General features: G+C 42.6%; 2 protein-coding genes across 2 annotated transcripts; both read left to right on the top strand.

Moving 5' to 3' along the window:
- Positions 1-622: 622 nt before the first annotated feature.
- On the top strand, positions 623-25,942 carry LOC148292346 (tropinone reductase homolog At2g29170-like). The gene is made up of 5 exons (XM_088245784.1): positions 623-725; positions 22,820-23,031; positions 24,493-24,704; positions 25,317-25,415; positions 25,804-25,942. Exons 1-5 carry the CDS (start codon positions 635-637, stop codon positions 25,940-25,942), a joined length of 753 nt encoding a protein of 250 aa, XP_088101910.1. The 5' UTR covers positions 623-634.
- LOC110762253 (MDIS1-interacting receptor like kinase 2-like) lies at positions 4,298-5,663 on the top strand. The gene is made up of 2 exons (XM_021964860.2): positions 4,298-4,992; positions 5,239-5,663. The coding sequence occupies exons 1-2, from the start codon at positions 4,392-4,394 to the stop codon at positions 5,637-5,639; spliced, it is 1,002 nt and encodes a 333-aa protein (XP_021820552.2). The 5' UTR covers positions 4,298-4,391; the 3' UTR covers positions 5,640-5,663.
- Positions 25,943-27,992: the final 2,050 nt, after the last annotated feature.

Genomic DNA, 27,992 nt, shown 5'->3' on the forward strand with positions numbered 1-27,992 from the left:
AGCCACTTACATCAACATTGTGATGTGGTGTTTTATCACTAATTAGTAATTAGCATTCATGGATTCCTCTTCCAAAGTGCATGACTTGGAAATAGTTGTATTATTTGTTTGCTAATAGGAGAGCCACGCTTGAGTTCTTTTTTCTTTGTTCTTCTATTCTTCTTTGAGGTCAAAGAAATACCATCTGATTCTGATCCATCTAAAGGATCTAATACCCGAGTGCTTGTGCTTTAATTTTATGTGAAACTAAGGTGACATGACATCAATGGATTAATAAAGTTCCCAATTGTCTTTTGAAATGTCTTATGGTCCAAAGTTGTCTTTTGAAATGTCCTAATTATGGTTCCAATTATCTTTTGAAATGTCTTATGGTCCAAAGTTGTCTTTTGAAATGTCCTAATTATGGTCCCAATTATCTTTTGAAATGTCTTATGGTCCAAAGTTGTCTTTTGAAATGTCTTAATTATGGTCGCAATTATCTTTTGAAATGTCTTATTTCTGTCTACTACCCATGCAGAAGCAAACTGGGAATTCGCCACATAAAAGCAGTCAGTATTGACATTGCCTTTGTTTCTTATATAAGAAGTGAATGGATGCGTGGATGAATTGAAGAGAGAGAGAGAGAGGGAGAGAGATGATGGCCAAGGTAGATATCAATGGCAAAGATCATAGATGGTCTCTTCATGGAATGACTGCTCTTGTCACTGGAGGAACGAAAGGGCTCGGGATAGCCTTCTCTTTCAATTTCCTATCTTATTTTTTCAATCTGATCGTTAGTGTTTTTTTCTCAAAGAAAAATTTGTAACATGCATGATGCATGTACATGGAGAGACATCTAACGTTATCAGACAGTCTACTAAGTGAACATTAATTTCTCTCTTTCCTACTTTTTTTTATGTATGGATCATAATTGCATAATATATATAGGCATGCTATTGTGATCTGGTGTCAAGAGCCCAACGGCATGAGCTAATAAACGAAGTATCATCACAGTTCAACCAGAAACTTAACATCCTTGTAAGTACTCCGTTCATTTAAGTTGTATTTATTGAGCCAAAACAAACAATTTATAAGCCAGTTGGCCAGGACAGTGAACTCGCTCCATTGCACCCAAATTCGAATTTCCTTCCCAATCAAAAGGCTTTAATTTTCGTCTTTTTTGTAATGAGAAACGAAGATAACGTTATTAAGAAAATTAGCCAGTACCCAAGGGAAGACCATTATTATTATTTGCCAAATATACAGCTTTTCTTAATTGATTTTTGTTGAGTATGATGGATGGTGAGCTAAATAACCGATGTATTTTGTGTTGATAAATTAAAAAATGAAGTTGACTATTAATTATCGGTAGTGGCATCGGAGGACAATAATCAAATGAATTTATCCAACAAACGACAAAACAAACCATGAATTACGCATTCCTATTCCTGGTTTACAGTAAATCAAATCAATAAACGACTCTACAATTTATATAAATAGCTCTGCTATTTTATCAGTAAACAATAATAAATAACAAATAGCTCTGCTGAAAGGCACGTGAGTTTGATTTCTGAGGGGTAAAGCCACTAAGGGGTAAAGAAGAAGTTGAAAATGGGCCATTAATGCTACTAAGGGGTAAAGCCACGTGAAAGGCACGTGAGTTTGATTTCTGAGTCGCCTAAGGCAACTGAAAATAGCCATGCACCAAGAAAAAATAATAAATAATAATAATAATGTGCCAAGCATTATTCAAGCATATAGCTAGTGATGAGCTCTCACTTACATCCATTTCATTTCATTAATTCAGTCCAACAAATGCAAAATTGACATTTAACTATAACTATAAAGAACGAGAGACAAAGACTCTGACGCAAGCCATTGTAAGAACAACCATTGAGACGAATACTTTATTACAATTCAGTTGGGTGGGATACCTATGTCATGCATATGTTTATCTCTCACCTCCATCAATTTCATTTCATTATTTCATCCAGAAAATACAAAATTGGCATTTAAATTTAGAGGAATGAAAGACTGAGACCTTTACTCAAAAGAAAACTAATTATAGATGAGATTCGAAAGACTTTTCAACGCTCAACTGAACCCCAAAGACTAACCCACACTATATATAACTAGTAAGGTAGCCCATACAATATACGTATAGCACACAAACAATAACCATGACATCTTTAACTTTCGCTAAACTATGTTTCCTACCTTATTGCCTTGTCATCTTGTTGTACGTTTCATCACCACATTGGGTTGCTTTTCCTTCTGCTACTTCTACTTCTCATACTGAAGCAACGGCTCTTCTCAAATGGAAAGCCAGCTTATTTCCAAATCAAGCCCTCAATCACCTCACCTGGTACAACCCTCCCACTCATAATATTAATGCCACCAATTCTTCCAGCAGCAATCCAAAACCAAGAACAAGCCCATGCACTTGGACTGGTGTTTCATGCAACTCAGCTGGAAGTGTTAGCACGATAAACCTTTCCACTTGTGGTATTCAAGGTACGCTACATGAGTTTTCATTCTTGTCCTTCCCTAATCTTGAATATCTTAACCTCAGCTTGAACAAACTCTTTGATGCCATCCCACCTCAAATCAGCTACCTCTCCAAACTCCACCATCTCGATCTCTCCCAGAATCAGTTGTCTGAGAAAATCCCACCAGAAATCGGTCTCTTAAGAAATCTTACATTTCTTAGTCTCTCTGACAATACACTTTTTGGGAATATTCCCAAGGAGATAGGGAACTTGAAATCTCTTGTAGATCTAGATATGTCCGACAACAATTTAAGCGGTCTCATCCCTCCAAATATTGGTAACTTAATAAAACTAAACACTTTGTACTTGCATTCCAATCAACTTTCTGGTTTGATTCCCAAGGAGACAGGGAACTTGAAATCTCTTGTAGATCTAGATATGTGCAACAACAGTTTAAGTGGTCTCATACCTCCAAATATTGGTAACTTAATAAACCTAAACACTTTGTACTTGTGTTCCAATCAACTTTCTGGTTTGATTCCCAAGGAGATAGGGAGCTTGAAATCTCTTGTAGATCTAGAGTTGTCTTTAAACAATTTAAGTGGTCTCATCCCTCCAAATATTGGTAACTTAACAAACCTAAAGACTTTGCACTTGGATACCAATCAACTTTTTGGTTTGATTCCCAAGGAGATAGGGAGCTTAAAATCTCTTGTAGATCTAGTGTTGGATGTGAATCAACTCAATGGTTCAATTCCAACCTCATTTGCTAACTTGAGCAACTTGGAGATCTTATCCCTAACCAATAACCAACTCTCCGGCTCCATTCCCCAAGAGTTAGAGAATCTCAAGAATTTGACTACACTACAGCTGAATGCAAACAAATTATCTGGTTCTTTGCCCCAAAATATTTTCCAAGGTGGAAAACTCACAAACTTTTCAGTATTTAGAAACTATTTGACTGGTCCAATCCCCAAAAGCTTGAAAAACTGCATGAGCTTACGTAGACTCCGTCTTGAACAAAACCAATTGATAGGCAATATATCTGAAGACTTTGGCGTTTATCCGAATCTTCAATATATAGATGTAAGCCATAACAACTTGTATGGAGAAATCTCACACAATTGGCAAAAATGCCCAAAGTTGACAACCCTACGACTTGCGGGAAACAACCTTACTGGTAGCATACCACGTGAGATAGTCAACGCAACCCAAATTCATGTGCTGGACCTTTCTTCGAATCATTTAGTTGGGTTGATTCCAATGGGATTCGGGAGATTGACTTCTTTGGAGAGGTTGATGTTGAATGGAAATCAACTTTCAGGTTCAATACCTTCTGAATTCGGATCATTGACTTATCTTGATTATCTTGACTTGTCAACAAATAAATTCAATGAGTCAATTCCGAGCATTCTAGGTGACTTGTTCAAATTGTACTACTTGAATTTGAGCAACAACAAGTTGGATGAAGCAATTCCTTTTAAGTTGGGGAAGTTAGTTCAATTGAATGACCTGGATTTAAGTCATAACTCACTTGAAGGTAAGATACCATCAGAAATAGGCAGTATGCAGAGTTTGGTGACACTTGATCTTTCCCACAACAATCTTTCGGGTTCCATACCATCAAGTTTTGAAGACCTGGGCGGCTTGTTGTATGTTGACATATCCTACAATCACTTGGAAGGTACCCTTCCTAACATCAGTGCATTTTGAGAAGCTCCGCCAAAAGGATTGAAAGGGAATAAAGGATTGTGTGGCAAAGTTGGAGCTCTGCTACCACCCTGCAATGCACATGCCTCAAAAAAAGACCACAAGTTAATATTCTCTCTTCTAGCGGTATTTGTACTTGTATCTACTTTCTTTACAATTGTCTTTGTAATAGTGCAAAGAAAGAAGAAGCATCAAGATACTAAACAAAACCACATGCATGGAGAAATTTCCTTTTTGGTTTTAAATTTTGATGGAAAATCAATGTATGAGGAAATCATAAGGGCAACAGAAGATTTTGATTCCACATATTGCATTGGGAAGGGAGGACATGGAAGCGTCTACAGAGTGAATTTGTCATCTGGAGACGTAGTGGCCGTGAAGAAACTCCATTTGCTATGGGATGGAGAGACAGAATTTCAGAAGGAGTTCTTGAATGAAGTAAGGGCACTCAGTGAGATAAGACATCGGAATATTGTGAAGCTCTATGGTTTCTGTGCACATAAAAGACACTCGTTTTTGGTGTATGACTATCTTGAAAGAGGTAGCTTAGCCGCAATGTTGATCAAAGATGAAGAAGCTAAAGAGTTGGGGTGGAGTAAAAGGGTGAATATTGTTAAAGGTGTAGCTCATGCCTTGTCTTACATGCACCACGATTGCTTGCCACCGATTGTACATTGTGACATCTCAAGCAAGAACATTTTGTTGGACTCTGAATATGAGGCCTGTGTTTCAGACTTTGGCACTGCTAAGTTTTTAAATCCAAACTCAACTAATTGGACTGCCATTGCAGGCACATATGGCTACATGGCACCAGGTAATATTGTGATTCCCTGTTCTCTGTATTTAGCACTTTTTAAGCTTTTGCTTTTAGACCAATGCTTCATTGATCATTACATTTTCACTTCTTTGATGTAGAAAATATACTAATAAACATATTTTCACTTCTCTTAAGCTATAAACTAATAAGTCGATTTATGCATGTACAGTTTCGTTAAAATTCCATTGCATAGTTATGTCTATAAACTAATAATGCCACTTCTCTGAGGTTTTCTCTTAGCAGAGCTTGCTTACACAATGAAAGTGAATGAGAACTGCGATGTTTATAGCTTTGGTGTGGTCACATTGGAAATAATTATGGGAAAGCATCCTGGACATCTTTTCTCATCTTTCTCATCAGTCTCTTCATCCTCCTCCTCCTCATCATCATCTGCATTACTAGCCCATCAAATACCAATTGTGGATGTTTTGGACCAACGCATTTCCCCTCCTACGCATCAAGTTGCAAGAGAAGTGGTCTCTATTGTGAAGATAGCATTTTCATGCTTGGATTCCAACCCGAAATCTCGTCCAACAATGAAACAAGTTTCTCATTTCCTCTCAACTAAGATGCTGCATTTGTCAAAGCCGATACATATGATGACATGTGGTGAATTGCTTGGTCTTGATCCTTTGGCTACCTGATCAGAATGTGCTTCTTTCTTATGCACATTTCACTTTTCCTGTGTCTTCTGTTTGGAAAGATTCTCCATTGATAATTCCTTCTTGTAAATTATTTCATGCACATGTGTACTATGGTATGGCTTTATCTAGGATGCTTTCACTACTACAAAAAAGGCAAAAGACGACGGGAATTCACCATCGTGTAGCCGGTTTTCAAACTGTCGTGAAATCAACCGACACCTTTTACAAAAGCAAACCATGACGGTAAATCCTCGTCGTTGTTAGAATGAACGACGTCATTAACAAATAACAACCGACGTCTGTATATTGAAAAATGAAACAAAAAATTGTCAAGAATAAGAATAGACGACCAATTTTAACAAAAAAACCTTCGTTTAAAACACAAAAAATGATGTATATTAACAAAATATGGCCGTAAAAACTGGATACCACGACGAAAATTAAAACTCAGAGACGTTACATTTCACGACACATGACCAAACAAGAAACGTGAAATGCAATTATGACATCTTTAATAAACAACAGACGACGTAATTGATGCATACTACGTCGCCAATGTTAATATAACTGTCGTGAAAGAGATTTTTCCACTTCGTTTTTTCCATAAATGTTGACATGGTAAAAATTACTAACGGCAGTATATATGTGTAGAAAAGAGGTCAGGGTCATTACTTACGACGCATTTATTTCTACAGACGACGTTGTATTTAATGGACAACGTCGTTTGCAACTAAAAGATAGCCGTGTTTCTGAATTTATACGTCATCTTTAACAAAAAGACCGTCGTTGAATATCTCTTAGATGGCGAATATTGTAAGTAAATCGCCGTGTAAAAAGCTTTTAACGACATCGGCTGAAAAAAACAAAAGGACGTGAATAATTATATATAACGTCGTTTCTGTAAAAGTACGACGTCCAAATAGCTCTTTATGTTGACAAATTTACCTATGGATTTCAAATACCGTCGTAAATTATTGTATTTCCAGTTCATTTAAGATATAAAAAGCGACGTGGTACACTTTTAAGACGACGATTTATGAGTTGGTATGGACAAGTTTATAATATAAGTTGTCGTCTTTTGTAATCTCACAGACGTTACATTAACCTTTCACGACACATGACCAAACAAGAAACGTGAAATGCAATTATGATGTCTTTAAATAAACAACAGACGACGTTATTGATGCATACTATGTCGCCACTGTTTATATAATCGTCCTGAAAGAGGATTTTTCCATAAATGTTGACGGGGTAAAAATTACTAACGGCAGTATATATGTGTAGAAAGAGGTTAGGTCATTACTGACGACACATTTATTTCTACAGACGACGTTGTATTTAATGGACAACGTCGTCCGCAACTAAAAGACAGCCGTGTTTCCGAATTTATACGTCATCTTTAACAAAAGGATCATCGTTGAATGTCTCTTAGACGGCTAATATTGTCAGTAAATCGCCGTGTAAAAAGATTTTAACGACATTGGCTGAAAAAAAAGGACTCGGATAATTATATATAACGTCGTTTCAGTAAAAGTACGACGTCCAAATAACTCTTTACGTTGACAAATTTACCTCTGGATTTCAAATATCATCCTGAATTGTTGTCTTTCCACTTCGTTTATGAGATAAAAAGCGACGTGGTACATTTTTAAGACGACGATTTTTGAGTTGATATGGACGAGTTCATAATCTAAGACGTCGTCTTTTGTAATCTTTATGACGTTCAGGTTAGATATCTTGACGCGGAAGCCTTTTGTGGCCCTAAAAGACGACATAGATTATATGTTGATGGTCGTAGAAATTTTTTAGACATCGGTATTATGGGATTGGAGTCATGTGATTTGTAATTACATGTAAGCTCTTTAGGATTCTCCGACGGGATATCGTTAATAACTGTTTCACAATACCTGTTGGCTGCGCAAATCTCACGGCCTGAGGTTCCGGGCCGAGGGGATGTGTGTTAACACGTGGCTTCCCGCTTTTGGATGCGGTGCGGTTGTGCACGGGCGTGCCAGCACGGTCTACCGTGCGTCGAGATGGTGATGTGAATGAAAGTGGTTAAGTGGTGCTCCTGTTTGGGTTTGACTCCTAATCAAACGATTGTGGCCGAGAGAGGAACTAACCTCGGCCATCAGGTTCACGGCCTGAGCTACAAGGCCGTTTAATGGTGGTGTTGATGGTGGATTTTGGGCGTTGCTCCGGCGCGTTGCTCAGGGAGCGACGGTCGTATGATATATGGGGTGAATGAGAGAGTAACAGAGATGGTGCTCCAGTACCTTGAAAATCAAGGGTCGTATGATATATTGATGAACGAATTTTCCTTACAATCTAACACTACTCCTAGGAAAGCAAGTAAATATATTGAAACTGCATTACAGGAAAATATAAGTTGCTCCGTGGGAGGCTTTTTGGTTTGGTGTTTGAACCCTTTGAATGTTGCTCGAACTTGGTATTTATAGGAGGAGCGCTTGGAGGAGTAATCGAGGTTGAAAATCTGCATGGTGGAGCCTGATCAAAGCAAGTGGGTAGTCCAATCGACATTTGGGATCGTGAAGCATGGTGGTGTGACCCCATGAATCTTGGTAAATCTCGGCCGCCGCCCTAATCGTGGGTTCTGCGCTTCTGGCCATGGGGACGCATTTATTGCTCTGATAGCTGGTGGCCTAATCTCTCAAGCTGTAAGAATCCTTGTGAGAATGTTTGTGTCTAATCACTTTGATTCCTATCACCAAATCCTGACTTCAGTCACTTCCCACTTTCCCTCGTGCATTAAATGCTTATTCGTGGCCAGTGGGTTTGCTGCAATAAACAGAGGCATTACTTCATTAAATGAAGCATGGGACCCTGCTGTCACGTGATGATTTGACTTTAATACCTTTGGCTCTGATTTTGTTCGGCCTCGGCCTCGGCCTATAATCGAGGCCGAGATGATAATGCCTTAGCAATTTTTCTTTTGTTTTCAGGAAGGCCAAACATCTTGGCAAAACGCCGCGTTTTAGATTTACGAGCAAGTGCTAGGGCCGAGAAAAAGGGGCTCCTTCTGGCCGTGATTTATTAAGCACAAACATTGCCCCCACATCCCCGGATTCTTCGGTCTCGGCATGCGTAGGGGCCGAATGGATTCCAGGGGATGGACCCTTTGCATTCCTTCTAAAGTGATTGACAACTGGTGCATTAAATATGCAGGACAGTCGGCGCATTTAATGCCCAAGCACGTCGTGCAGGCCATCATTGCCCAGGCTTACGCGAGGCGTCGCTTCGCCTCGTCAAATGAAACGACGGCCTCTGGGCTTCCGACACGTCATCGTGCTTTTTGAGCACGCTGTCAGAGTGTTTCATCTCTCGAGAGAGACACACCCTTTCGTTTCGAATTCGAGAGAGACACACGCTTTCAGAATTCTCAGACGCCCAAGCTTTGCGAAAAACCTCTCTCAATCCTTCAATCCCACCACGCTCTTAAGTCTCCAAGTTTTACCAGAGAACCTTGCCTGTAACCACGACTTTCTTTTATTCTTGAGTTCCTTCCTTTCAAGAACCCACAAACCCTCATCCTTTTCCGGGTTTTCTTCCAGTGTTCTTCACGTTCATTACCCCTTTCTCTGCATTTTCCTTCCAAATACCCAACTTAGATATGTTTTAATGGCCTCCAGTACCTCTACATCTGTTGAAGCTCGGTCTCAAGCCTTTCAGACTAAGTTCGAGGATATTTGCCGAGAAATCCAAGGCTCGGTCCTACCCAACGTCATCACGCCCTGGACTGATGATGACGGCGTTGCCACTGATTCCTGCGTTCTCGGCCCCTCTGTTGATGGCGGAATGCCAGGGAGGCTAGTGGCCCATTTGAAGAACAATCTGGTGGACCTTTTGGCCTTTGACGGGGGGGACTTCCAAGATTGGAATGTTGCCAGGCCGCAGCAATAATGGCCAACCTCGACCCCGGATTGGGAAAAATGGCTGCCGAGGATGGAGCACTTCTTCGGCCAGCAATGGAAAGATCAAGGCATCTACCACTTGATCAAGCTGTTCGATCGGCCGCTCGTCATGGACCGGTCGCTCTTGGCCGCGGCCCTGTGCTTCTGGTCGTCGGCTACCAATACTATGAACCTTCGGTTTGGCATGATGACGCCGACCGTTCTAGACATGGCTGCCCTTTTCGTCCTCTCTCCTCTCGGCGTAGAAGTGAACGCCGCACTTGTTGCTCCTGAGGCAGAAGGGAGCTTCAAGGCCGCCTGGCCCGCGGTCACCAAGATACCCGGGAGCAAGGCGAAAAACATGCTCAACTACTCCAGTTTTTACAGCAACTTCGGCGTAGAGGACAGCGCCGAAGATGACGCCATCGCCCCCCTCGGTGAAGTTGAGCACGCTGCATTCTTGCTGTACTGGCTGTGCAAGTTTGTGTTTTGTACCCAAGCGAACAAGGTCACCCTGGAGTTCGCCCACTTGGCCGATTATCTTGCGCAGGGCGGAAGGTTAGCACTCGGCCCATTCCTGCTCGGCCACATCTACCGCACGCTTCATGACATCGTCACCGATGGGATGAAGCCGAAGCACGGTGGTCCACTATGGGCTTTCCAGTTCTGGCTGCAAGCTTACTTCCCAGAGCTGAGGGGGGTGGCCAACATTACTGACTCCGAGCCGTTGGCCAACTCATTTGCCCGAGCCCCAGGAAGCATAACACCTCGGCCCTCTGTTATAAATTTTTCTATGGCCTGGCCGAGAGAACTGGCGCGCAGTTCCGCGTCTGCCTTGCTCGACCATTCCCTCTGTTCCTGGCGCACGACCTCTCCGTCATTCCTGATGGCGAGACAGAGAATGACTTGAAGGAGATCTGGGGCTCCTTCCTAGTTTCGCGTGATCTTCACTGCGGCCTATCCAAGGCCGGGGCCGAGGTTTATCTGCCAAATTTCGTGGCACGGCAGTTCGGCCTGATCCAGACGGCCCCACTTCCCCCCTTGTCAATCAACCAGCTCTCGTCCTGGAGGGCCGATGTCACCCAGCAGCACGGCATAGCTGGCATTTCCTTCCAGCTCCAAAAGGGATGACCTTCCTGACTCTGACGCCTTGGTCGCGTCGCAATGCGTATGACGAGGATGGAAGGGTCTGGTACGAGGAGTGCATATCGGCCATATTTATCCGACCCGTTGAAGAGGCCGCGAGGGTGGCTCTGAAGAATGCAGATTGGGACCCCCTCCCTCCTAAGGGTAGCAAAGTGAAGAAGGTATCAACCAGGCTGCCCCAGCTGAGGCGACGCCGGTTGCTCTCTCAGGCCAAGGTGCCGAATGTAGAGGAGGTGGCCGCAGCCGAGGTGGTGATCGAAGAGGTGGGCGCCGCGGAGGCGACGGTTGCGGGGACGGCCACTGCCGCTGAGGTGGTAGAGATGCTGGATGCCGAGTCAGCATCCGCGGAGGTGCCGGCTGTTGAGGAGGCCGCTGAAGAGGTCGCTGAGGAGGCCCCCGAGGAAGCCGCTGCGGACGTGCCAGACGATGAAGTCATTATCGTGGACCCAACGCGGACCGCCCCAGCGGAAGTCTTTTTGGCTGTTTCTGTCGTGCCTTCCTTGGCTGCTACCGCGCCTGCCGAGCCGTTGCCGTCCGCTCCTAGCCGTCCAAGCGGCATCGTGTTCCGCTCGGTAAGCGTTTTGCTTTCATTATACTTAGCTTTTATTATTTAAAATTGCGCTACATGCTTCTGACCGAATTTTCGCTTCCAGCCTCCCCGGTCGTCGCCGCCTCTGTCCATGGTTGCTGCAATCATGCCCCCAGCGCCGTTGTCCCAAGACTCGATGGTCGTGACCGAGCTGGCGGTAACCGGGGCCACGGTCGTGGGTGTGCCGAGTCTCGTGCGGGCTACTTCTGCGGTCCTGACTCAGCTTTCGGTCGCCGAAGTTCCCGCCGCGTCACTCGCCACTGCTGTGAGTTTTCGGCCTCTTTCTTTATCTTGGCGTTCCTCATGTCCTGTTTGGTTGTTTCTCACCCAACCTTTTTTCCATTTCTAGGAGACCACCTCCTCTGATGATCTTGAGGAGTTATACGCCAGCCTTTATGAGGAAGGAGGTAGCTCAACCTCGGCTCCCCTGGACGAGGATTCCAAGACCGTCGTTGAACGGCTCCGAGAGTTCCTTTTCCTTGGAGTTCATCAAATGACCACCGCCGAGGCGTTCATGGAGTTTAGGTCCTGCTAAGATACAGCTATGGCGCTCGGTCTGCTAGACTCGGCTCAGCTGGATGAGTTGCAAGCCCACCTGGCTGAAGGCGAGGAAATGATCGGCCAGTATGCTGAAGCTATTGCGAGGATGGCCGAGGGGAGCTCGCTCGAGCAAGAGCTGGTGGAGATAAAAGAACAAGTCCGACCTGCGATGGCCCGATTGAAAGAGAATGACCTCGTCGTCCAACGGGAGAATGAAGAACTTGCATAGGTTGAGGCTCAGATTGCCGAGCTGCAGGCCAGTCGAGATCTCATACTTCAGCGCTGAGATGGTGCGGTTGCGGCCGGGAAGGAGCTGAAGTCTTCGGCCAGGCAAATCCTTAAAGCAGCGACCGAGACGAAGAAGGCATTGGCCGAGCGGAAGCTGATCCGGGCGAGGTGGTAGGCGGACATAGACGGCGGGGACATTGCTTGGAGAAGGATCACCTGCCTGATCTGGGGGATGTTCAGTGAAGGGGTCTAGGCGAGCGGCGAGCGGCTGTTTTAAATACTTTTTGGGATGTAATAATTAACTACATACATACATTTTATTATATATATATTTGTATAACATCTGTATTTGTTCTCCGATTAGCCACGACTAGCCGTTCACCCTTATTGTAAAGAAAACTTTTTAATCTAAATATAAGGCCAGGGCCTTTTTCCCTAAAAGATCAAACGTATGCTTTTCGCTTTATGTTGACCGCACCGTTTGTTTAACACGTTCGCCTACTTCCCCCCCTTTTTTCTTTTTGACTCTTTTGTCGTAGGCCCTCGGTGCCAATTTTTTTTTTAACTTGCACCGAGTTGTAAGCGTCGAGTCTCGACTGTTCTAAATCTTCTGAACTCCAGGGCATGGTTTGTGCATAGTCCTTCCCCTCTTGGCTAAGTTGCTTGATAGCTTGGAGAAATCAAACCTTTAGCTCCATTAATTTACCCGTGTCGTTGCTGTAGGCCAAAGCATAAGGAGATGTGCCCATGGCCGAATGTTTCGAAATGCGGGGCGCCCCAAAAACCTCAGGGAGCGAGTCGTGCCAAGCCTTAGGTTTTCTAGATATGCACGGCTTTGTATAACTTGGTGCCCCCGGCTGCCCCTGAGCTAAACCGTCTTTCATCATAGACCGAATATCTTCGAACTGAAACCCTTGAAAAGGCCTATCCCGTTGCGCATCGTCTCGCTGCTTTACTTGCTGGGTCGTTCGAGCAAAGGGCTCGGCTGCTGCGACTGAGCCGGGTGGTACCAGAGGAACGTCGTGGGCTTGACCGAGGTACGTTTGGTTTGCCGGCCATCGAGGTATGGCCACCTGGTTCTGTTGGATTGCATCAAAATGGTAACCTAGGTGCGTCTGCGTTGTTTTCGGAGTGGCCGGATCATGTATTTGTACTGGTAGTGCAGTGGTCAAGCCATTCTGATTGTATTGTTGTGATGGAGCTTCGGTCACGTTGCTCTGGCCGGGTGGCGCCCGGTCGGCCAAAGTATGGGTTGGGCCGAATTGCTGGACCGTGGACAACGCAGGGCTACCCTGCCCTAATGCTTTGGCCAAAGCGTGGAGTGGGCCACATGCTGTCTCTGCAGGGTAGGTTCGTCTGGGATTCGCCCATGTGGGCTGGGACTGCCCCCAGCTGTTCGTCTGCCGGGTAAGTCGGCCATAGATGCCGAGGCTGCTGCTTTCGCCGTAAAGCTCGATCCTTTCGCGCTCTTGGCCTTCCTGGAAAAGCGTCCGTAGTTCCGAAGAAAATCTATCAATTGCGGCCGTAAAGGATGTCTCTATCCTGTGGGCCTGCTTAGACATGAGATCTTCCACCACGACTTGCTCTTGTATGGACTCGGCCGTGCGATCCATCGTCACTGGGACGCTGGCCGAGGTTCTGACCGCATGTTCGGTCTCGATGACAGTGCCCTAGTTTCCACCATGAGTTTTGACAGAGTCCCACCGGGCGTGCCAAAAGTGTTGGCTGCGCAAATCTCACGGCCTGGGGTTCCGGGCCGAGGGGATGTGCGTTAACACGTGGCTTCCTGCTTTTGGATGCGGTGCGGTTGTGCGCGGGCGTGCCAGCATGGTCTATCGTGCGTCGAGATGGTGATGTGGATGAAAATGGTTAAGTGGTGCGCCTGTTTGGGTTCGACTCCTAATCAAACGATTGTGGCCGAGAGAGGAACTGATCTCGGCCGTCAGGTTCACAGCCTGAGCTACAAGGCTGTTTAATGGTGGTGTTGATAGTGGATTTTGGGCGTTGCTCTGGCGCGTTGCTCAGAGAGCTATGGTCGTATGATATATGGGGTGAATGAGAGAGTAACAGAGATGATGCTCCGGCACCTTGAAAATCAAGGGTCGTATGATATATTGATGAACGGATTTTCCTTACAAAACACTACTCCTAGGAAAGCAAGTAAAGATATTGAAAGTGCATTACAGGAAAATATAAGTTGCTCCGTGGGAGGCTTTTTGGTTTGGTGTTTGAACCCTTTGAATGTAGCTCGAACTTGGTATTTATAGGAGGATCGCTTGGAGGAGTAATCGAGGCTGAAAATCTGCATGGTGGAGCCTGATCAAAGCAAGTGGGTAGTCCAATCGACATTTGGGATCGTGAAGCATGGTGGTGTGACCCCATGAATCCTGGTAAATCTCGTCCGCCGCCCTAATCGTGGGTTCTTCGCTTCTGGCCGTGGGGATGCATTTATTGCTCTGATAGCTGGTGGCCTAATCTCTCAAGCTGTGAGAATCCTTGTGAGAATGTTTGCATCTAATCACTCTGATTCCTATCACCAAATCCTGACTTCAGTCACTTCCCACCTTCCCTCGTGCATTAAATGCTTATTCGTGGCCAGTGGGTTTGCTGCAATAAACAGAGGCATTACTTCATTAAATGAAGCATGGGACCCTGCTGTCACGTGATGATTTGACTTTAATACCTTTGGCCGTGATTTTGTTCAGCCTCAGCCTCGGCCTATAATCGAGGCCGAGATGATGATGCCTTAGCAATTTTTCTTTTGTTTTCAGGAAGGCAAACATCTTGGCGAAACGCCGCGTTTTAGATTTACGAGCAAGTGTTAGGGCCGAGAAAAAGGGGCTCCTTCTGGCCGTGATTTATTAGGCACAAACAATACCGTCGTGGTTCTTCATTTTTACGTTGCTTTTAATTAAATGAGAGTTAAGCTTTAGACATCGGTAAGTACATTGCGTTCGTTGAATGTCCAAAACGTCGTTTTTTAATATCAATTTTATTAAAACATACGTCTTTTTTTCTCATTTTTTTCAGGACCGTCGTTTTTGTAATCTTAAACCAGTATTTTTAGTACTAATTGTTTTGTGGCCAAAACCTGCATAATGAAAGTGAAGAAAACACATTACAATTTATTACAAAATTAATGTAATACACTGCCTATAGCAGTAAATCTCGATTGGCCACTGCATCAGTTTGATGTCAAAAATGCATTCTTGCATGGAGACTTGAAAGAAGAAGTATATATGGACTTACCCCGAGGATGTAATTTAGCTCATGACAAGAAGAATCAAGTTTGAAAGCTCAAAAAGTCATTATATGGGTTAAAGCAATCTCCCAGGGCATGGTTTGGCAGATTTACTAAATCTATGAAATTTTTTGGATATACACAGAGTAATTCAGACCACACCCTGTTCTTGAAGCGTGATGAAGGAAAACTTACTGCATTAATTGTTTATGTAGATGACATAGTCATAACTAGAAATGACGCAAGAGAGCAACTGAAGTTGCAAAAGTATTTGTCTCAGGAATTTGAGATGAAGGATTTAGGTGATTTGAAGTACTTTCTCGGAATCGAAGTAGCAAGGTCAAAAACTGGTATATTTCTGTCTCAAAGGAAGTGTGTAATGGATCTACTCACTGAAACAGGAATGCTTGGATGTAAACCTGTTGACACACCCATTGAGATGAATCACAAGTTGTGTGAAGACATGGATCAAGAACCAACCAATAAGGAACAGTACCAACGCCTTGTTGGAAAGTTAATATATTTTGCCCACATAAGACCAGATATTGCATATGCTGTGAGTGTGGTTAGTCAGTTTATGCATTCACCTGGTGTGTCTTATAGGAATGCAGTTGATCGGATCTTAAGATATTTATAGTCAGCCCCTGGGAAAGGATTAATGTTCTCAAAAAATGGAGATCTTGAAGTTGTTGGATATACAGATGCTGATTGGGCTAGCTCCAGTACTGATAGACGCTCTACTTCAGGTTACTTTAATTCCGTGGGAGGTAACCTAGTCACCTGGCAGAGTAAAACAAAATGTGGTTTCTCGGTCTAGTGCAAAAGCAAAGTATCGAGGAATGGCTCACGGAGTTTGTGAATTATTGTGGATCAGAAGACTATTGACAGAATTGGGCTTCAAGCCAGAAAAGCCAATGGAGTTACATTGTGACAACAAGTCAGCTATTGATATTGCCCATAATCCAGTTCAACATGATCGAACCAAACATGTCAAGGTGGATAGACATTTTATTAAAGAAAAAATTGAGAAGAAGATCATCCGCCTGCCATTTGTAAAATCAGAAGATCAATTGGCAGATATCTTAACAAAAGCTGTTTGTGGTAGAGTATTTCATGACTCACTTACCAAGTTGGGCATTGGTGACATATATGCACCAACTTGAGGAGGAGTGTTGACGTGAGTCTCCTAATTAATCAAGGAGATTTATTTCCTTGATTAATTAAGGGATTTACTTTCCTATTCTATGTAGTTGACAAATCATTGTATAATTTGGAGATACTATCCTAATTGATTGCTGTATATATTTCCTTGTAAAGCACTCATGTAAACTCCTATATATAACTCCTTATGGAGAAGAATAAAACCTAACCTAAAGTATTCAAACTATATTCATATTTTAGCATAGGAGACTTATTTGACCAATTGGTTTTTTCTAAATATACTAATTCATTTCTTGCATAATTTGATTTGGAATATAGAGCTAACTCACACTGATCTTGTTGTTCGAGCCAAAAAGTTGGGGATATATGTCAAAGTGGTGCATAATGCATCGATGATGAATGCAATTGGAATCTGTGGCTTACAACTCTACCACTATGGAGAGACAGTTTCAATTCCATTCTTCACTGAAACTTGTAGGCCTGATAGCTTTTACGACAAGATTCGAAACAATCGCAGGCTTGGACTGCATTCTCTTTGCTTGTTAGGTTGGATTCTAAATACTTTCTCATAATGCTTATCTTGCTATATATAAACTTTCATCACAAATTTATTTTTCGTTCTAGATATATGCGTGAAGGAACCGATTCTTGAATCTTTGTGCAGGTCCGTGTTCAAATGATTTACTGCCTTTTTTTTGTTTTTTTTTTTTTTTGGGGATCAAATAGAAACTTCATTAGATAAACTTCAACGGTACAATCAAAGACATCAACAAGACATCTAAAATACCAATCCCAAGAGTGCAACAAACTAACATGCTAAAAGCAAAACTAACGCGGAGTACAGTCGTACTAAAACTACTAGCCCACACTACCACAATTAACCATAAGCCCAAACAAAGCCCACAAACCCAACATAACCAAAACCCTAAACGAACCCTACCTGCACCATCTGAAAAAGCGTCGTTGTTGCCACACCCAGCACTGCATCTGTAACAGGTCTAGGGAAAATATAATTTCAAGTGATCTACCTTGAGCAACTCACAAAAGGGCAACTTGAGAAACTTTGAGATCTTATTCCTATGCGATAACCAACTTTCCGGCTCAATTCCCCAAGATTTAGAGAATCTCAAGAATTTGACTGAACTGGCTTTGGATACAAACCAATTGTCTAGTTTTTTTTTTTGGTCGGAAGTGGATTTAATTAAAAACTCACAAAAGGGCATAATAATACACCAAAAAGTGAGACCCAACCAACTGAGCTCAACAACAAAGCTAAAAGACTAGAGGCCCAAATAAAATGCAAAATAACTAAGCCCACACAAACCAATTGTCTAGTTATTTGCCCCCAAATATCTGACAAGGTGGAAAACTCACAAACTTATCAGCACAAACAAACTCTGTCTGCCGCGCAAATCTCAAGGCCTGGAGTTCCGGGCCGAGGGGATGTGCGTTAACACGGGGTTTCCTGCTTTTGGGTGCGGTGCGGTTGTGCGCGGGCGTGCTAGCACGGTCTACCGTGCGTCGATGTGTTGATGAGTGTTGGATGAATAAGTGGTGCGCCTGTTTGAACTCGTCTTCCTAATCAAACGATTGTAGCCGAGAGAGGAACTGGTCTCGGCTGTTAGGTTCACGGCCTGAACTACAAGGCCGTTGAGTGATGGTGTTGGTGGTGGGTTTTGGGCGGTGCTCTGGCGCGCTGCTCAGGGAGCGACGGTCGTGTGATATATGGGGTGAGTGAACGAACAACAAGGATGGTGCTCCGGCGCCTTGAAAATCAAGGGTCGTATGATATATTGATGAATGGATTTTCCTTACAATCTAACACTACTCCTAGGAAAGCAAGTAAAGATATTGAAAGTGCATTACAGGAAAAAATAAGTTGCTCCGTGGGAGGCTTTGTTTTGGTGTTGAACCCTTTGAATGTAGCTCAAGTCTTGTATTTATAGGAAGAGTCCCTGGATGAGTAATCGAGGCTGAATTTACGCATAGTGGAGTCTGATTAGCGCAAGTGGGTGTCCAATCGACATTTGGGATTGTGAAGTAAGGTGGTGTGACCCCAGAAATCCCGGTGAATCTCGGCCGCCGCTCTTGATCGTGGGTTCTGAGCTTCTGGCCATGGAGACGCATTTATGGCCTGGATAGCTGTTGAACCAATATCTCAGGCTGTCAGAATTTTTGTGAGAATGTCCACGTCTAATCACTCTGATCCTCATCACCAAATCCTGACTTCAGTCACTTCCCACTTTCCCTCATGCATTAAATGCTTCTTTGTGGCCAATGGGTTTGCTGCATTAAACAGGCACTACTTCATTAAATGAAGCCTGGGACCCTGCTGTCACGTGATGATTTGCCTTTAATGCCTTGGCCGCAATTTTGTTCGCCCTCGGCCTCGGCCTACGCTTGAGGCCGAGATGATCATGCCTTAGCATTTCTTCTTTTATCTTTAGGAAGGCGAAGTACCCTGGCGAAACACTGCGTTTCAATTTTTACGAACAAGTGCCAGGGCCGAGAGAAGGGGCTCCTTTGGCCAGCTTATGGCCGTGATTTATCAGGCACAAACATAAACCCACCCTTTGCTTCTCAATCTGCCTCTTAAAAACACCCACAATTTTCTTTGTCTTCATTTTCTCTTTTAACTCTCTCTTTCTCTCTCTCTAATGGCTCAATCAAGCGATGTCCTGTTTGCAATTGATTGTACTTTCTTTTATCGAGCTGCTCTGCTGCCTGTGGTTTTTATTTTTTTTATTTTTTTATTTAAAAACCTGAAAATTAAGTGGAACGACGTCGTTTTGACATTTGAAAAAAAAAAATTGAAGCGCTGGGTGCTGCGCAGTAAGCTTCTTGCTTGCTCCTGGTTATGGCTGCTCCCTCTTTGGGGCATTTCATCAAACACCTTCTAGGCATTTGCAGGGGTCAAGTTCTTGGCCTCCTATGGTGGATTCGCCACAGGCCGGAATCACTCGAACGAGCTCTAGGAAGTTTTGAGAAAAACCAGCCAATTTCTTGCTTTTTCTTGCGACAACGGTGGTTGTTGACAGCGGCTGAGGGGTGGGGTTGGTAGAGGGAGCGGAGCTGGTTCTTTTGGGACTGGTGTCACTCAAAATGGGGGTCGGAATTGGACTGAGCCCACTATGTGTCCACGGACTCATCTCGACACGATCTATGCAATAGTACCATTCATTTTCCCAATATCCTTCCAGATTAAAAAGTGACCAAAATATCCCTACCCTCGAGGGCAAAATTGTAATTTCATAATTAAATAATTTAAATAGTCAATAAAATTAGGGTCGGGGCGTTACACAAACATAGTGTATTCTCTCACAAGTATCATTTTCCACTCCATCAGCCTTGTTTGCTGCATTTCCACATTTTTCATCTTTTGTCTCATCATTGATAAGCATTGTTATTCAGCCATTGATGTGGCTATCACTTACTTGTTGTCTATTGGAGCCATTGCCCTTGAGCTATATGCTATCGCTGCACTAGTTCTCACAGAGTGGACACAATATTGGTTAAGCAAGTATAAACAATGGTTAAGCCAGCCTAAATATTGGTTAATCAAGTGTCTACATACGCTTGCTCCACCTATGTATCAAGCAATCTCTTACTTCCAGTTGAAATTGAGCTATGAAAAAGGGTGGTCTGGAACCATGACACAATTCAATCTCATTTGTTTTTGGGAGATTCACTATTATACCCAATATATGAGCCTAAATTATAAAAAAATCCTATATGGAATGAACTTTAGAAACACACCCAAAGCCCATTTACAACATAACAAAAAGGGTTTTAACTTCTTTTAATTTACAAAACTGCCATTGATTTCTTAAACCCAACCCCAAAACCTCATAAAAAAGCCCAAAATACTCAATAGGGCATCAAAGTAATTTAATAATCAAAATTAAATTCAATAAGGCCAACTGTCATTTTTTGGGTTTTTTTTGGGCTTGTTTATAGAAATTAAATGGTGTAGGGTTTATTTATAATTTTAGTGCTAAGATTGGGTATATGACGAAATATCTCTTGATTTTTGTCTAAAAGAGAAGCCCCCGTAAAGTTTGGTGGAATTCAAAAGTTCATTGGCACCTATGACATTTGGGAGAAGTACTGCTATTCAACTTTAGAGGATGTCCCTATCAAAATGAAACAGTTTATCTTTGAGCAACTCAAATTTGCCCGAAGCGAACATCATATTACCCAAGTCTTGAGTTCGAGAGGTGATCAAGTGGCTAAAGAAGACAAATTATGATGACAAATTGAATTGGAGCTTGGTTGAAGTACCTTTCGACCATAGCATTCTTCTGTGGCACATAGCTACAGATTTGTGCTACTATACTGACCTAGAAAAATATCCGGCGATCCCTACTCCCGATTCGAAATACAGTTTCAGCAAGTTGGTCTCGAATTACCTGATGCATATTCTCGTGACACGCCCTTTCATGTTGCCAAAGGGAATTGGGAAAATTAGGTTCAGGGATACGTGTCTGAGGCCACAAAAGTTTTTGAGAAGAGAAGTATCATAAGTGGTAGTAATGGAAAAGGCCGTCCCCATCAAGTGTTGCTTGAGGTGAACACAGAGAGGGTGATTGGGAACAGAAGCAAGACAGTATTGTTTGCCGGGTGTAGGCTTGCAAAACAGTTGTAATCACTTGAAACAGAGGAAAGATGGGTAAATGAAGAGAAATGGGAAATGATAGCTAAGGTGTGGATAGAGATGTTGTGCTATGCAGCAAGCCAATGTGGATGGAATGAGCACGCCCAACATCTTGAGTGAACAGTTTCAGATAAGAGGAGGGGCGCCAAGAATATCTATCGGAACCAGGGAGTGAGTGAGAGTGAGGCTATCTGTCTCAGAGCAGATCTGTTTGTACTTGAATTTATTTTGATTTGCAAAGTAGAGTTTGAATATTTAAGACATGCCTTGCATTTCATGCTAGCTACAACACCAGTACAGTAGTATATCTTGGACAATGGAGTCATGTGTTCATCAGCCAAAATAAATCAATTTGTTTATTTTATTTTATTATCTTGTTTTATTTGAAATATTGAAAATACATGATATTTTTACTTAGTTGTTAGGTATTCTGGATATCCTTTTTGCGTTAAAAGAAAATATTGTGAGGGCAATGCAAATGCAACGTTTCCTTAAATTATTCCCCTGTTTTCCTCTGTTTTAGAACTCTGGGTACATATTTAATTTCACCAATTTATGCAAAATCTTAAGAATATTAGTGGAAGAATTGGGAGAGAAGGGGTTTCAAATCACTGGTTCAATTTATGTATTGTAGCAACAGGCGAAATAGGAGTCTATTACCTGTTCAAATCATGCATCGATATTGTCCCTTCCCACCTTAACCATCTAAGAGGGAGAAGGCTCAATAAACCTCTAGGTGTGAGGTTTCATCACAAAAGGCATCGGTGCAATTAGGAGTGGACCACCTATATATTTGAACGATATATTATTGTTTTATTCTCCGATGTGGGACTTACACATCATGGCTTGTATCGAGCCACTTACATCAACATTGTGATGTGGTGTTTTATCACTAATTAGTAATTAGCATTCATGGATTCCTCTTCCAAAGTGCATGACTTGGAAATAGTTGTATTATTTGTTTGCTAATAGGAGAGCCACGCTTGAGTTCTTTTTTCTTTGTTCTTCTATTCTTCTTTGAGGTCAAAGAAATACCATCTGATTCTGATCCATCTAAAGGATCTAATACCCGAGTGCTTGTGCTTTAATTTTATGTGAAACTAAGGTGACATGACATCAATGGATTAATAAAGTTCCCAATTGTCTTTTGAAAATTCTTATGGTCCAAAATTTGCCTTTTGAAATGTCTTAATTATGGTCCCAATTATCTTTTCAAATGTCTTATTTCTGTCTACTACCCATGCAGAAGCAAACTGGGAATTTGCCACATAAAAGCAGTCAGTATTGACATTGCCTTTGTTTCTTATATAACAAGTGAAAGGATGGGTGGATGAATTGAAGAGAGAGAGAGAGAGAGAGAGAGAGAGAGAGAGAGAGAGAGAGAGAGAGAGAGGATTGCTAAGGCAGATATCAATGGCAAAGATCGTAGATGGTCTCTTCATGGAATGATTGCTCTTGTCACTGGAGGAACGAAAGGGCTCGGGATAGCCTTCTCTTTCAATTTCCTATCTTATTTTTTCAATCTGATCGTTAGTGTTTTCTTCTCAAAGAAAAACTTGTAACATGCATGATGCACGTAATGCATATCGAATATACCTCTAGTACATGTGTAGAGACATCTAACGTTATCAGACAGTCTACTAAGTGAACATTAATTTCTCTCTTTCCCACTTTTTTTTATGTATGGATCATAATTGCATAATATATATAGGCATGCTATTGTGGAGGAATTGGCTGGGCTAGGTGCAATTGTACATACATGTTCTCCAAATGAAGACCAGCTCAATGACTGCTTGAGTCAATGGAAGATGAAGGGTTTTCATCAAATCACTGGTTCAGTATGTGATCTGGTGTCAAGAGCCCAAAGGCATGAGCTAATAAACGAAGTATCATCACAGTTCAATGAGAAACTTAACATCCTTGTAAGTACTCCATTCATTTAAGTTGTATTTGTTGAGCCAAAACAAACAATTTATAGGCTAGTTGGCCTAGGACAGTGAACCCGCTCCATTGCACCCAAATTCGAATTCCCTTCCTAATCGAAAGGCTTTAATTTTCGTCTTTTTTGTAATGAGAAACCCTTATTAAGAAAATTAGCCAGTACCCAAGGGAAGACCATTATTATTATTAGCCAAATATACAGCTTTTCTTAATTGATTTTTGTTGAGTATGATGGATGGTGAGCTAGTCTCGTCCCTCCTCCATCATACCCCCATCATACTCAACAAATGTTTTTTTTTTTTTGGAAAAATGGCTCACATTAAAGTCACAAGTGAAAGAGGAGGCGACCGGTTGCAAGCGAAAAGCGACCGGTTGTTTTGAAGCAAATTCGAGGTCTGTAGAAGAATTTGGAAATCGCAGCAGGTGACCGGTCGTCAGGTAGTTGCGACCGGTTGCTTTTCAGGCAGATTGCAAAGCGACCGGTCGCCAAGAACGTGCGACCGGTCGCCAGACGTGTTGTTTCGTTTTTCCATGCATTTTTTCAAGGTGTCTTCACATGTGCTTGTTCCCTACCTAACTCCAAGTGCCTCCAAAGTCTTTTATGGGTTCTAGGAAGTTTGGCAACGTGCCTTAAAAGCTAGAACACCATTGAATGTTGTTTGTTGACTTGTATTAAAGGTTTTCTAGATAGGGGGACAAAGGGTGCATGCTTTATGGCTTGTTTTCTGGTTAGCCTAATCTTTACTTTAGGTGGGTGGCTGAAAATGAGAACGTGCAGGAGTAATTGCAGCCCTCTACTAAGTCCAAGGCCTATCTATAAACAAGAGGATGCAAGGGCAGCTGTAGAAAGTGTGGTTAATCTCAAGGAGTGGTCAAGTAGCTGGGAGCTAGTGAGTCCATAGGAGGTTAATTCACCAAGGGAGGAAGAGAGAGAGAGGGCAATCAGTTCAAGAGGGAGCTGAGTTGGGTCTTGAGAGTCTAGACACCAAAGAAGGGAAACACCAAGTGTGAGAGAGTGTTCACAAGTGCATCAAAGTGTTGAGCAAGGGGTGAGAGAGAAAAGAGAGCTTGGGAGAGAATAGAGTTCTAAGGGGGTTTCTTTGTAAACCAAAGTTGTAACTTATTCTTTCACTAGTGAATTTCTCAAGGGGATCACCAAGAGGATGTAGGCAATTGCTGAACCTCTATAAATTCTTGTGTCACTTTGTGCTTGGTTGGTTTCTCAAGTGTGTGTGTGTGATTCATCCATCATTGTGTGTGTCATAAAGTCCATCAACAACAAGATCATTACGGGAGTGAGTGAAAGTGTTAATCAATTTACACAACATTTTTTTCACTTTCTTGAAACTATTTTATTAAAAACTACATCTAACATATGAAAATCATGATATCCAAGAGTTGTTCTAAAATGATCATCCTCCTGCAAATATATTTGGGTGGAGATAAATAATGTGGGAACTGCTGAAGTAAAACAAACAATCGAGAGCACAGCTGAAGATTACTCATTTATAATGAGCACCAATCTTGAATCAGCTTACAATTTGAACCAACTTGCACATCCTCTTTTGAAAGCTTCAGGAGCTGGTTACATTGTTTTGGTCAGATTGTTATTAAAAATGGATGACCTTTTGGGGATTTATTATCTAAATTATGGGTAATTTTCTTACCCAAAAAAATAATAATCAATTGATAGGTTATTTGAGCAAACAAATTAAGCTATGTTATGTCACTCAAATTTCACCAATTGTGCCCATAATATAGTTAAGGCTCTATGCATTTTCAGCTTTTTTTCAGTAAGTAAAACATGGGTTTTGATTCTCATTTACAACTTGTAGTTGTCTTTTCATGCATGTTGACATGAACTGACCACCCATATACACAGATTTCCCAAGGCATGAACTTGCTTCTATATTCTTCTTCTAAAAGCACTTCTTAATAAAGGAAAAATTTCACTGTGCCACTCGCTCAGAATACCAGTGAATTATGCGGACAAGATCTCCAAAGCGTTATTTGATTGTAACTCTAACTTTCATCAGCACATGCATTTGCAACGTAGAAAGAGTGGGATTCTCAAATGCTTACACAGCAGCAGCTCACGCTGCTGGTGTGAGCCAATCAAGCAAAGGCACTATTATTGCTATGCCTGTTCACAAGTCCTTGGAGGCTGGGCAGCTCAGAGAATAGGAGGGAGGTGTGTTCTTCTCCTCTCATTTGTGACATGGTCTCTATTTTATGCCTTTGTCCCGTTAGACCCCAATCACGTCAGGATGATGGTTTTGGCTCGGTTGCTTCTTGGTGTGGCACAAGGCTTCATGTTCCCTTCAATCCACTCTGTTCTTGCTCAATGGGTGCCTCCACATGAGAGGTAGATCTGTTTCTTCTGGAATGTACCTTGGTGCAGCTACAGGAATGCTTGTGGTTCCAAGCCTTGTGAAGTTGAGTAGCCCCCAATTTGTATTTTTGGCTGAAGCAACTTTAGGTACTATGTGGTCTGTGGTTTGGTTAGACTATGCTAGCAACCCACCTCAATCTGAGCTTCCAAAAGCTACAACTGGGTTTGGAGAAGTGTTGTTGCTAATCAAAGGGGAAGGCAGCGGAAGGACATAAACGGCGGTGCAGTGAATGTAGGAAGACTGATCATGATAGACAGAGTTGTCCAAAACTTGTGAGCGGGTAAGTGAATATGTAATTGTTTGGGTTTGAATTTTATACAAGAAATGCAGTTGACGTGTTTCTTTGTTTTGATGTTGCAGCTCTTCATCTTCCGACGCAAAAGTTGGTGCTGCAGTTGATGAGAATTTGCAACCCAGTCAGAGCACGCAGGACAGGGAACCTACTATGACAGAGTCATTTCTGCAAGAGTTTGATTTCATTTACGGTCCCGGAGTTTGAATATTTGTTGATACCAATTTGCGTCTTTTTGGAAACCATCTTGAACCGTTAGTGAATCTTATGTAAGTGCCTCATGTTGATACTGAACTAAGGTATGTGAACAGCAACAGTGAAACCGCCTAAAAACAAAGTAACTTTTGTATTCGATAATTATTAAGTGTCACACACATATCGCATGACTTACATTCGGACATAGAAAAATAAAATAAAATAAAGTACATTAAAGTCAACAATAAGTTATTTGAAGAGCCATTTAGTTATCAGCATCAGAGTCATCACTTGACTCAAAGCGGCCACGTTCCTCCCAATCTAGAATGCGTTTGTCATTGTAGCAATCATCGCACCACTCTGGGGGTAATGCAAACAATGGGAGATGGGGGCTTTGGGGGAGAAGGGGTCGGGGACCGATAGTATTGAACATTATCTGGACCTACCTCGAATAGATCCCTGCACGTCCCACAAGGATGGTCGTGAACATCACCATGCTTGCAATAATTATGCGCAACTCGAACTTTCGGATCCATCTTTGGTTGAAGGTGGATGTCCATCCTGGGGCTTTGGTGTTTTCAGAATGTGGAGCCAGTGTTTGAAATGATTCGTTTGGGATTCATGTAATGTGGGTTTTATACACCTTTGCAACGGTTGCAAGGAAAATGAAATATGTAGGTAAGGGAATCTTGAAACCATCACTGTGTGTCAGCAAGGGAATCTTGAAACCATCACTATGTGCCAGTAATGTGTCAAAGCCGAATATCTGTGTCAGATAATCTTGAAAAAATTTATCGACCCATCGACAATTTTTGAAACCAAAAATTTGAGCACTATTAGTAACTAAACTCTACTAATCCAGTTGTTTGTGCCTGATAAATCACGGTCGTACATTAACCGAAGGGGTTTTCCCCCTCGGCCTCAGCACCTATTCGCGATCCAAAATGCGGCGCTTTTTCCTTCCTCAAAACAAAGGAAAAGTTGCGAAGGCATAGTCATCTCGGCCTTACAACCACGGTATCGTCAGGCCGAGGCCGAAGGACGAAGGGGACACGGCCGAAGATATTAAGAGTCAAATCGTCACATGGAAGCAGGGTCCCACGCTTCATTTAATGAAGTAACGCCTCTGACTAGCAAACCCACTAGCCGCAAAAGGGCATTTAATGCACGAGGGAAGAAGGGAAGTGACTGAAGTCAGAATTTGGTGATAGAAATCCGAGTGGTTAGGCGCAAACATACTTACCAATATTTTTACAAATTGAGGTCAGATCACCAACCACCAAATAAGGGCATTAAATGAGTCCCCACGGCCAGAAGCGCAGAACCCACGATCAGGGCGGTGGCTGAGATTTACCAGGATTCATGGGGTCACACCACCATACTTCACGATCCCAAATGTCGATTGGACTACCCACTTGCTCTGATCAAGCTCCACCATGCAGATTTTCAGCCTTGATTACTCCTCCAAGAGCTCCTCCTATAAATACCAAGTTCAAGCTTCATTCAAAGGGTTCAAACACCAAACCAAAGCCTCCCACAGAGCAAATTATATTTTCCTGTAATGCACTTTCAATATCTTTACTTGCTTTCCTAGGAGTAGTGTTAGTTTGTAAGGAAAATCCGTTCATCAATATATCATACGACCCTTGATTTTCAAGGCGCCGGAGCACCATGTCTGTTACTCTTTCATTCATCCCATATATCATACGACCGTCGCTCCCTGAGCAACGCGCCAGAGCAACGCCCAAAATCCACCATCAACACCACCATTAAACGACCTTGTAGCTCAGGCCGTGAACCTGACGGCCGAGATCAGTTCCTCTCTCGGTCACGATCGTTTGATTAGGAGTCGAACCCGAACAGGCGCACCACTTAACCATTTTCATCTACATCACCATCTCGACGCACGGTAGACCGTGCTGGCACGCCCGCGCACAACCGCATCGCATCCAAAGAAGGAAGCCACGTGTTAACGCATCTCCCCTCGGCCCGGAGCTCCAGGCCGTGAGATTTGCGCAGCCAACAGTGATCGAAGAAATAAGATTGAACTCTGGTAAGAACA

The sequence above is a fragment of the Prunus avium genome, chromosome 8 (assembly GCF_965620075.1).
Source record: "Prunus avium chromosome 8, drPruAviu1.hap1.1, whole genome shotgun sequence".
Lineage (NCBI taxonomy): Eukaryota > Viridiplantae > Streptophyta > Magnoliopsida > Rosales > Rosaceae > Prunus > Prunus avium.